The sequence below is a fragment of the Anopheles aquasalis genome, chromosome 2 (genome assembly GCF_943734665.1).
Source record: "Anopheles aquasalis chromosome 2, idAnoAquaMG_Q_19, whole genome shotgun sequence".
Classification (NCBI taxonomy): domain Eukaryota; kingdom Metazoa; phylum Arthropoda; class Insecta; order Diptera; family Culicidae; genus Anopheles; species Anopheles aquasalis.
The window spans coordinates 4,327,501-4,337,500 of record NC_064877.1 but is presented as its reverse complement, the minus strand read 5'-3'; the positions used below and the strand labels follow the sequence as shown (position 1 = coordinate 4,337,500).

The 10,000-nt window shown below is 51.5% G+C and overlaps 5 protein-coding genes across 5 annotated transcripts in view; 3 read left to right on the top strand and 2 right to left on the bottom strand.

Moving 5' to 3' along the window:
• The first annotated feature begins 109 nt into the window (after window positions 1–109).
• On the top strand, window positions 110–1,227 carry LOC126571348 (Bardet-Biedl syndrome 5 protein homolog). The gene has a single exon (XM_050229763.1). It carries the CDS (start codon window positions 398–400, stop codon window positions 1,205–1,207), a length of 810 nt encoding a protein of 269 aa, XP_050085720.1. The 5' UTR covers window positions 110–397; the 3' UTR covers window positions 1,208–1,227.
• A 45-nt stretch (window positions 1,228–1,272) lies between these two features.
• On the top strand, window positions 1,273–5,342 carry LOC126571349 (transmembrane protein 256 homolog). The gene is made up of 3 exons (XM_050229764.1): window positions 1,273–1,478; window positions 1,549–1,845; window positions 5,199–5,342. Exons 1-3 carry the CDS (start codon window positions 1,386–1,388, stop codon window positions 5,340–5,342), a joined length of 534 nt encoding a protein of 177 aa, XP_050085721.1. The 5' UTR covers window positions 1,273–1,385.
• A 52-nt stretch (window positions 5,343–5,394) lies between these two features.
• Window positions 5,395–6,817, bottom strand: LOC126571347 (geranylgeranyl transferase type-2 subunit beta). The gene is made up of 4 exons (XM_050229762.1): window positions 6,663–6,817; window positions 6,481–6,585; window positions 6,063–6,422; window positions 5,395–5,991 (listed from the first exon to the last, which is right to left on the bottom strand). Exons 1-4 carry the CDS (start codon window positions 6,663–6,665, stop codon window positions 5,461–5,463), a joined length of 999 nt encoding a protein of 332 aa, XP_050085719.1. The 5' UTR covers window positions 6,666–6,817; the 3' UTR covers window positions 5,395–5,460.
• Window positions 6,818–7,072: 255 nt separating this feature from the next.
• Window positions 7,073–8,974, top strand: LOC126571346 (mannose-1-phosphate guanyltransferase beta). Its single transcript, XM_050229760.1, has one exon. The coding sequence runs from the start codon at window positions 7,445–7,447 to the stop codon at window positions 8,552–8,554; it is 1,110 nt and encodes a 369-aa protein (XP_050085717.1). The 5' UTR covers window positions 7,073–7,444; the 3' UTR covers window positions 8,555–8,974.
• A 62-nt stretch (window positions 8,975–9,036) lies between these two features.
• Window positions 9,037–10,000, bottom strand: part of LOC126571344 (SAFB-like transcription modulator) — a 5,420-nt gene continuing 4,456 nt past the window's right edge. Inside the window, exon 8 of the mRNA XM_050229758.1 lies at window positions 9,037–10,000. This exon is cut by the window's right edge and continues 106 nt beyond it. Within this exon, the coding sequence (XP_050085715.1) occupies window positions 9,236–10,000 (765 nt within the window). The 3' untranslated portion in view covers window positions 9,037–9,235.

Genomic DNA, 10,000 nt, shown 5'->3' with positions numbered 1-10,000 from the left:
GATTGTGTTCGGTGCTGTTGCCATGGTGACGAACAACAAACGAACGAAACTCCGTAGCTCTACGGACATCTAACTGATAGCATTACAAAGGTATCTGGCAAAAATGAATCAAAAACCAGTCTGGGAGGACAGAGAAGTAAAGTTTGATATTCCCTCAATGTAAGTACCTGATCCGCTGACTACGTTGGAATGAATTAATGCGCTCTTCAACTTTCCGGCTAGTTACAAAACGTTGCGTAGCGGAGAGCGTATCCTGGACGTACTCGACTCCGTAGAGGACACCAAAGGCAACAGTGGTGATAATGGACGCATTCTAGCGACTAATCTTCGTATAGTATGGTACTCAGTGACCTCGTATCGCTTCAGCCTATCGATCGGTTATGCCTGCATACTGACCATGAACACCAAGACGGTCGTGTCGAAGCTCCGAGGCACTACGCAAGCCCTGCACATACTCGGGGTGGGTAGCAACTCACGGTTTGAGTTTATCTTCACGAACCTGCTGGCCAACACGAAACATTTTGCATCCGTCTTCGACATCTACCGGTTGTACCAAGGATCGACTGTGTATCGTGAGCTGAAGTTACGCTCATCCGTAGTAACAGCCGGTCAGCTGCAGGTGCTGCCTCAGGAGCAGCTCTTCAATACGATCAGCGGCGTTTGGAATCTGTCGAGCGATCAGGGTAACCTGGGCATACTGGTAGTCAGCAACGTGCGGTTGGTGTGGTATGCCGAGATGAACAATAGCTTCAACATCTCGCTCCCCTACATGCAGATAGCGAGCGTACGGATCCGCGAGTCCAAGTATGGTCCGGCACTGGTCATTCAAACGCTCGATACCGGAGGCTCGTACGTGTTGGGCTTTCGCATCGATCCACCGGACCGGTTGGGCGAGGTTTACAAGGAGCTCCTATCACTGCACAGTGTCTACACGGAGACACCCATTTTCGGTGTGTTCTATGAAACACCGGCCGATAAGGAACGGCCACCCAGCCAAACGTTCGATGATATCGAGGAGCTCGAGCAAGGAGCAGGCGGAGAAATAAATTCCAAGTTTACCGCGTATCTCGCCGACGGGACGGGACAGGAAGGCGGTACGGCCCGAGGTCGGCATCCTTTCTACTGCAAAGAGCTCGGTTTCGCGATGGAATCGCTGAAGGAAGGATACACGGTAAAGGACCTTTGGGATGTGCTGCCCTCTCAGTAACCGTCGCTTTGAGCCAAGAAGTCAACGCATGCCTCTGTAAACATGCCTTTGCAAGGATTTGTTTTTTTCCGAAAACTAATTTGCAAAGTAAACGAAAGGCAACTCCTTAAAACCAGCGTAATATTTCGCTTATCTTGTGTGTTTTCCGCCAAAGATATTACAATCCATTGCTGGAGTTATGGGTCTGAACGACGCATTTAACTACGTGCTATTCAACAACCCCGTCTCCAGCACTATGTGGGGAATCGCAGCCAACGGTGCAAAAGCAGTGGTCAGTAGCCATTTATGCAAAACTCGGAAATCGCGCAAAGTCACTCATTCACCTTGTTACCTGTTGCTAGGGATTGAAGCCGAAGGCTGTAGCACAGACGGCCGCGGCACATACGACCACGGCAGTGGCCCAACAAGCGCTACCACCGCTGTGGAAGATGCTTGGCCATAACCGGCAGATCCTGAGACTGGCCGGATTGAGCGGTGCTACGGCCGTGATGCTCGGTGCCTACGGTGCCCACTATCATTTCGTCACAAACGACGACGAAGATCGCGATCCGCGGCAGATATTCGATATGACCAATCGTTATCACTTCCTTCATTCCATTGCCCTTTTGGCGGCTCCGCTCGCTAGACGTCTATTGCCGGTTCCCCTACCGGCAAGGGTTCTTCTTTAGGGATTTCGGCGTCAATTAATGGAAAAAGGCTGTTTTTGAGGAATGCTCTGGGCAGCGCTAAAAAGCGTGCCTGCCTCCAGTCGCTGACGCTATTCGACTCAGCGCCGGCGCTTTATTCTTAATTTTTTACTCTCACTCTCTCTCATTTGTCAGGTGAGCTACCTGTGGCCGCTCACAGGCCCTACCGATAGCTGTCGCTACCGGTAACACTCCCCCCAGTACTAAGACTCATTCGTACGGGATGATTTCTTCGTGCTTAGGCCTGTGAGCAGTCACCTCACCTAACGGTTCGTTTACGCACTGCGCATGGTTGATCCATCTCGCACGATTTCCGTCAGAAGGCGCAGTTCCTCCTGACACGGCGTACCGCTATCGTGCGCACAAAGATAACCCTCAAATTATGGCCATTGGCTGATGGAATACGCATTTCGTTTCTCAACGTATCGCTATAGGATTGTTTTGGCTCCGCTGAGCTTTCTTGTGACCTAACAGACCTACGTGAACTTTCTACTCTCAATCTTCACGGTTTCCGACAGTGGAATACCGCCATCGCTAACATCTTTCGGAGTCTGGCTCCTTTCGCTATCTGGGATGTAATGTTCGACTCCCTGGATAATTGCTGCTGCATCAGGATCTTCTGCGTGCTTTGCATTACGAGGCGCGGTTCCTCTACACGCGTAAATAAATCGTTTCGGATTCTAAAGTTCGTTACATGGTTTCCGTCCCGAATCGCAGTTCCTCGTGACACGGCCGTCAGCTACCTTCAACGAAATCAGACAAATAAAAACTAGACCTCAGATCTTTCGCGTGATTTACATTACGAGGCGCAGTTCCTCTATCACGCGCACCAAAAAAAAATCGGTTCTGTTCCTAACGTCTTCTAACATTATCGGTTCGGTTCAAACGTTCGTTACATGGTTGCCGTCACGAGGCACAGTTCCTCGGCCGTCCGCTACCTTCAACGAAATTAGACAAATAAAAAATAGACCTCAGATCTTTCGCGTCATTTACATTACGAGGCGCAGTTCCTCTATCACGCGCATAAAAAAATCGGTCTTCTCATTATCGGTTCGGTTCAAACGTTTTTCTAACATTATCGGTTCGGTTCAAACGTTTTTCTAACATTATCGGTTCGGTTCAAACGTTCGTTACATGGTTGCCGTCACGAGGCACAGTTCCCCTCGACACGGCGCACCGCTACCTATAACGAAGTTAAGCAAAATGGAAAAGATCGCTTCTCCGAGAAGTGGTGACAGCAGCCTAAAAACCGAGTGCCGCCACACGCCGCGCCGTTCGAGTGGTTTCACTCGAGCGATCTCTGCTTGCTCCGGATCTTCCTGGTGTAGTCGCGCGTGTGGGTGTCAACGGGCGCGTTCGCTTTAAACGCTGGTGTCGTGAAGTAAAGTGTGGTGAAATCGACCACAGTCGTCGACAGTGCATTTGTCGTCCTTACGGCATTTGCCATTGTGCTTGTGCAAACAAGTTCTGCAGAGCTTATGCAGGCGTACAAGGTTCCAGCGGTCGTTGATGTTTTTGGATATGAACGCGTCGCATCTAGGCCCTTTCTCACAGGAGGGCTTCTCGCACGTCGGGCATCTGTCTGAGTGCCCGTCATCGTCGTCGCTCGGCTCGTGGTGAGCAAACACTCGTCCGTTCGTCGCTTGCACTGGTGGGGTAACGGCAATGGCGGCATCCGTGGTTTCCTTCATCCAGGCTCCGAAGTGTTTTAGTGAGCCAGAGTGTGGTAGTGTCATCTTGCGTCGACCCCACTCAAGGCGAAGCGTTGGTGGCAGGTGATCCACTAGTTCCTGCAGCAGTGTAGCGTTATAGGTGTACTCGTGCAATCCGCTGTTCTTCACGGTCGCACACAACTCTTCTACGGCGATACCGTAGTCGATCACGGACTGGAGACGGTCCAACTTGGGCGCCGAAGCCTGTCTTATTTGCCGGATGATGTTACCTATGATCGTCTCCGGTTGACCAAACATCCTTTCCAACGTTTCCATCACTTCACGAACATTTTCGGGGTTGTACAGCCGACATTGTACAGCTTTCAGTGCGCGGCCCGATAAACTTTCCTGAAGCCGAATCGTGTTCTCGTCGTCCGAGTAGCCGCACATCCTCGTCGACGTCTCGAACCGCGATTTGAAGTTTCCCCAGTCCTCGGGGTTCCCGGAGAATTTTGGCAACTTTCCCGCCGCCACATGCCGAGCAGCGACCTGGCTTCGGTTGAGATCGCCCCATTCGTCCCAGGCGGATGCGTGCCTGGTCGATGACCTCACGCGCCGCTCGTCGATACCGCTTTGGAGAAGACGCTGGTTGGTCCTCTCTTGCTCCTGCAGCATGCGTCGTAGATCCTCGAGCTCTCTTAGCATGCCCGTCGAAGCTGGCTGCGCGGGACACGCGGTCGATGTTCCCGCTTCCGGGTGCGGACGAGGCGCATTTTGAGTTTTGTTGCGCTGCTCCTCGAGCTCGCGACGCATGCGCGCGATTTCCCGTAACACCTCACTCGCTTCGCGCGTCTCATCACCCGCGCGCGATGTCGATGGCGCGTCATCAAAGGCCATTGGCCTCCAAGGGTCACAGGGTTCATTTGCTTCTCGATGACCGGCGCCACTCTCACTGCGTCGCGATGGCGTGCCTGGACGCGACATCTTTTCACCTTTCGAGTCTTGTCGCGCGCGGATTACAAGAACGCAGAATGTTTACGGCAAATGATCACTTTCGCGAATGTTCACTGGGTGAGGCGCAGTTCCTCACTACTGGTGCACTAACGCGCGCACGAAAGTCGTTGTCCAAACGATGATAACTGTTTCTTCACTTTCCTCGTCGCGCGGTTTCCGTCAAAGGTGCTGATCCTTAGACGCGGTGAACCGCTATCGCGCGAACGAACTTCCAAATTCTAACAAAATCGTCTCGTCGGAAGACGGTTTTCGATGCAAGCTTTTCACTACCTCAGCTGGCAAGCTGAGGCACGCTTTTTAGTATTGCCGGTTCCCCTACCGGCAAGGGTTCTTCTTTAGGGATTTCGGCGTCAATTAATGGAAAAAGGCTGTTTTTGAGGAATGCTCTGGGCAGCGCTAAAAAGCGTGCCTGCCTCCAGTCGCTGACGCTATTCGACTCAGCGCCGGCGCTTTATTCTTAATTTTTTACTCTCACTCTCTCTCATTTGTCAGGTGAGCTACCTGTGGCCGCTCACAGGCCCTACCGATAGCTGTCGCTACCGGTAACACGTCCTTTCTTGGTAAGTCATTGCTCGGCAGTTCCGTAGCAAACACCGACAACTCATAGAATCTTCTTGGTGCTAATTTTATTCCTTAAAGACGGCTGCACTGATGACGGCGGGAATGTCCATGTTCTGCGGCACTTGCTACTACATCGCGTTCACCAACGATCGCCGGTTCGCCAAGTTTACGCCGTTCGGGGGCTTTTTGCTCATCTTTGGATGGCTATCGTTTGCAATTTAAACCTAAGGGTTCTCGTAATGGTTCGCATTTATTCATGCATCGCACGAGCACATAAGCTAGAATCAAACTCTATATTGTATGTCGGTGTATAAGGGCTCATCTGCGCTCGATAAATTCGTTACAACACAATGACTTTGGGTTTCAATTTGCACCGTTCGATGACATACTCCGGCATGCAGTAGGTAGGATTGACGGACTTCAGCCGTTTGTCTCCGAGCAGCGAGAGCGCGCCCAATCCGAACAGAGTGTGGAAGATGTCGGGCATGTTTCCGGTACGATCGGCGAATCCACCGGTCTCGGCGTCCTGGCACGAGAGGATAAACTTTTCCAGCTTCTCCGAGCTGATCCAATGCAGCCGGCCGATGATTGTGAGCGATGCGAGCACCCACCAGGAGTAACACACATCCGGTAGCTTCTCGGGGCGTCCGTTAAGGCCACCGCTTGGAAGCTGCCGCTCGCATAACCACCATGCCAACCGTTCACAGTCTAGCCGATGCAGTTGATCCGTGATCGACAGGAACCCAACGCAACAGTAGATCAAACCAGCGTGACTTTCTGCATGCGGTTTCGAACCAAATCCACCGTCTGCGTTACAGCAGGACATCACAAAGTTAACCGCCTTCTCAAGGTCAATCACTTCCATTCGATTCTAGAATGATACGTAATGCCATGTCAGTGGTCTACTACCAGCAATCCATCTCGAATCGTTTCAAAACTTACGATCAGACTCAAAATCGCCACGGCACAGAAGGAGAAGCGTGTGTCCACTTCGCCCCACTTATCCCCGAAGAAGCTGCCGTCCAGCTGCTGCAACGACTCCACGTACTTTGCGATCATCTCCGTATCGATCTCTGCCAAGCTATCGTAGATGACGAGAATCTGGACCGCGCTGAGCGTGTACAGGATGTGCGGATCGTGTCCTTCGCAGGCGGCAATTCCTCCCGTTACGGGGCATTGACATTTTTTGATAAACTCAATGATCGACTGTTTCTCCAGCCGGTCCAGCTTGTCCATCAGATCCAGCCCGGTCACTCCCCAGTAGATACCGGACATCCGCAGGAACTCCGTCATGCAGTATTCCTGCCGAGGAAAGTGAAACTTGAGCGCGGGAGGACGAAACCAGGTAGGCCACACTTACGTAGTCATTTTTATCGTTGCCATGGTTTGCGATGTAATCGACGTGCTTGTTGAAGAACAATTCCCTTGAATCATCACTGATCGTCACATCGTTCGAGGTGAAGGCCTATGAAATCGAAGCAAATCCACCGTTTAGCTGACTTTCTACGTTCGTTATTGTGATGCCTTTTGTATTTTACTTACCATTTCGTAAACGGTACAGCAGAAATCCTATCAGAGCGCCAGAAAAGCCGTGCTGTTCGCTTACTTGGGTCGCTAATTTTGGTTTTGTTCGGTTTGTGATGATCTCGTTAATCACGAACGACCTTCCACAACAAAGAGTCGAATTCATTAGGGTTCCACTACCCCCACTAAGCCATTTCCGCGAAGAGAGGGAAAGTGAAAATCCTTGAATTTTCTTATTTTTTCAATTAAACTGGATAAATGGACAAGGATTAGTATCCTTGCGCTTGGAACAGCGAATTATGTGCAGCGGATTTTAGAAACGAAAAAATATTATTTTGATTTACAATGGCCCACTGTGTGCGTCGGCAGGGCGACACGTCAATCGTGTTTACTTTGTTCTCTTCTTGTTGGCCGCCGACTGCGATTAAAGTAAACACCTGACTAAATACCATGATTCACTTATTCGTGCAACGTATTTTTTCCACCACAGTCAATTCAACTAGCTAGTCGCTCCTGATAAAGAACGCTCCGGCCGCAAGGGGCATAGTTTTTAGTTCTATTCAGTGCAATCCACGGGTATTTTTACGGGTAACTTAGAGGCTCTAGTCGGACGGTTTGCAAATATTCGCGAAACGAATTACCGGCAGCGAGTGGTAGAATCCGCGGTTATCCTTAGGCGGAACTAGTGAAGTGGCGGCAACTGATAACAGCAGTAGTGCACCGCTCGGTCTACACAGAACTACTTACGTGTCACTTGCGACTGCGTGGCATCTAATCCGTGGTGCATCTCGAACGGAATTATGGGAGTCGTCGGAAAGAGCAACGGCATGCGGGCACTGATTCTGGTCGGTGGCTACGGTACCCGCCTCCGGCCGCTTACCCTGAGCACACCGAAACCGCTGGTCGAGTTTGCCAACAAACCGATCCTGCTGCACCAGATCGAAGCACTCGTCGAAGCCGGAGTAACGCAGGTCATACTGGCAGTATCGTACCGGGCGGAACAGATGGAGGCGGAACTGAAGCTACAGGTCGAGCGGCTCGGCGTGAAGCTTATCTTTTCGCACGAAACGGAACCCCTGGGTACAGCCGGTCCGCTAGCGCTTGCCAAATCGATTCTCGCCGAAAGCACGGAACCCTTCTTTGTGCTCAACTCCGACATCATCTGCGACTTTCCGTTCAAAGAGCTGGAACAGTTCCACCGGAGGCATGGCCGGGAAGGTACAATCGTGGTAACACGGGTCGAAGAACCGTCCAAGTACGGTGTGGTGCTGTACGCCGACGATGGCTGCATCAAGAGCTTCATCGAGAAGCCCCAGGAGTTTGTCAGCAATAAGATCAACGCCGGAATGTACGTGCTTAATCCGTCCGTGTTGAGGCGCATCGAGCTGAAGCCGACATCGATCGAGAAGGAAATCTTCCCCGCCATGTCGCACGAGAAGGACCTGTACGCGTTTGAGCTGAACGGCTTCTGGATGGATATCGGACAGCCGCGGGACTTCCTGACGGGGATGTGCCTCTACCTGACCTCGCTACGCCAGCGGAAACCGGAGATGCTTTACAGTGGTCCGGCCGGGTTCGTCGGGAACGTGCTGGTCGATCCGACGGCCAAGATTGGCGCTGGTTGCCGGATCGGACCGAACGTTACCATCGGTCCCAACGTCGTGATCGAGGATGGCGTCTGCATCAAGCGGTGCACCATTCTGAAGGATGCGATCATCAAGTCCCACTCCTGGCTGGACAGTTGTATCATCGGATGGCGGTGTGTTGTCGGCCGATGGGTACGGCTCGAAGGTACGACCGTGCTGGGCGAGGATGTCATCGTGCAGGATGAAATCTACATCAACGGAGGACAAGTACTGCCACACAAAAGCATAGCCCTAAGCGTTCCCGAACCACAGATCATCATGTAGTGCCAGCCAGCATCTGGGGAAGAAATCGAATGAAAGATCAGAAGCGTTTCGGGTGACGAGCGTACAAACCGGTTTTCCCTTCCTAAGAAGATGCTTCTAACGATAGAGGTGTGGGGCTTCTTCACAATTTTATGTAAATTGAATCTGACTCCTACTGCGCGTACAGGGGAGAGGCGCTCACCACCCAATGGGTTTATGTTGGTTTCATCTAGCATAGAAGCGACCTTTGCTATGCCGAGTCCAAGGAGTTTAGACTGTTTTATTTCATTGTTTGGCCAATGATTGCGTTTCCCCAAAAAAAAAAAGAAGAAAAAAAACTCGAATTAATACGTGTTAGTTCTGTGTGTAAACCCACGGCATGTTTTGCATTCCAAAAACCAATAAATGATTTACAATATGAATCATATTTTAATAACACAAGCCCGCTCGCTTCGTTCTGCTTCTCCGCGCTTACATATTTCGCGCATTAAAAAGGCCAAGGGTTTTATTTTAAGTTTAAGATAGTTCTATTTCAAATTACTCAAAACTACATATAGGCTTCACGTGCGTGTCGTGTTTAAAATTAAAGTTGCTTTCCCGCGCAAGGAAAGTATCATCCGGGTGTCAAACGGCGGGCGCCTGAGAGTCGAGATGAAACACATAATCTATTCACAGTAAAATGAGGCCGGCGAACCTTGTTGTTCAATAGCGACCATTATCGAATCGATTGGACACCGATTGTCCATAACGGTCTTGTGGTCTGCCACCGCCACCACTATTGCCTCCTCCCATAAACTGATTGCCACGGGATTGATCCAAGAAGCCACCGGCGTTGCCGGATGACATTGGAAGTGGCTTGCGCTCGTTGTACGTACGATCGTACCGATCCTGCCCATTGTCCATATTACGCCAGCCGCCACCACCAACGCCACTTCCGTCATTCGCTTTGTCCGTCCAGTTGCCGAGTGAAGAGATGTTGTTGGTTTGCGACAATCCGAAACTGTGCCAGCTGCCACCACCGACATTGCCGCCCGTGCTTGCTCCTCCGCCACCTCCTCCACTCGATCGATCATTGTAGCGGCTGCCAGAGGAATTGTTACGATCACGATCGTCATTACGGCCACCGCTGCCACCATTCAGACCGCCAACACTGCCCCCACCACCGCTGCCCCGATAGTCGTTCGAGCGGTCACTGTACCGACTGTCCTTCCCAATCGGTTGCGATAGCAAACCGGCACCACCCGAGCTGCTGCCACCGCCTCCTCCACTACGGCTTTCGTACGAACTAGAAGAGGGACGATCGATATCGCGCTTACTGTAGCTGTCGCGCTTTCCATAATCATCACTCGAGCGACCACCACCGGAGGATTTATAGTCGGCCCGCGAGTCCCGCTTGTAGCTGTCGCTTCCGCGCTTGTTATAATCATCTGCACCACGTTTGCTGCCCCCACTGTAGTCGTCACTGCG

Excerpts from the sequence above, each read along its gene's own strand:
- LOC126571348 (XM_050229763.1), top strand. The coding sequence starts at position 398 with ATGAACACCAAGACGGTCGTGTCGAAGCTCCGAGGCACTACGCAAGCC.
- LOC126571349 (XM_050229764.1), top strand. The coding sequence starts at position 1,386 with ATGGGTCTGAACGACGCATTTAACTACGTGCTATTCAACAACCCCGTC. Across the intron at positions 1,479-1,548 it reads CCAACGGTGCAAAAGCAGTG|GGATTGAAGCCGAAGGCTGT; the intron begins GTCAGTAGCCAT and ends ACCTGTTGCTAG. Across the intron at positions 1,846-5,198 it reads TCGCTAGACGTCTATTGCCG|ACGGCTGCACTGATGACGGC; the intron begins GTTCCCCTACCG and ends TATTCCTTAAAG.
- LOC126571347 (XM_050229762.1), bottom strand. Across the intron at positions 6,423-6,480 it reads GCAACGATAAAAATGACTAC|GAATACTGCATGACGGAGTT; the intron begins GTAAGTGTGGCC and ends TTTCCTCGGCAG. Across the intron at positions 5,992-6,062 it reads TGGCGATTTTGAGTCTGATC|AATCGAATGGAAGTGATTGA; the intron begins GTAAGTTTTGAA and ends GTATCATTCTAG.
- LOC126571346 (XM_050229760.1), top strand. The coding sequence starts at position 7,445 with ATGGGAGTCGTCGGAAAGAGCAACGGCATGCGGGCACTGATTCTGGTC.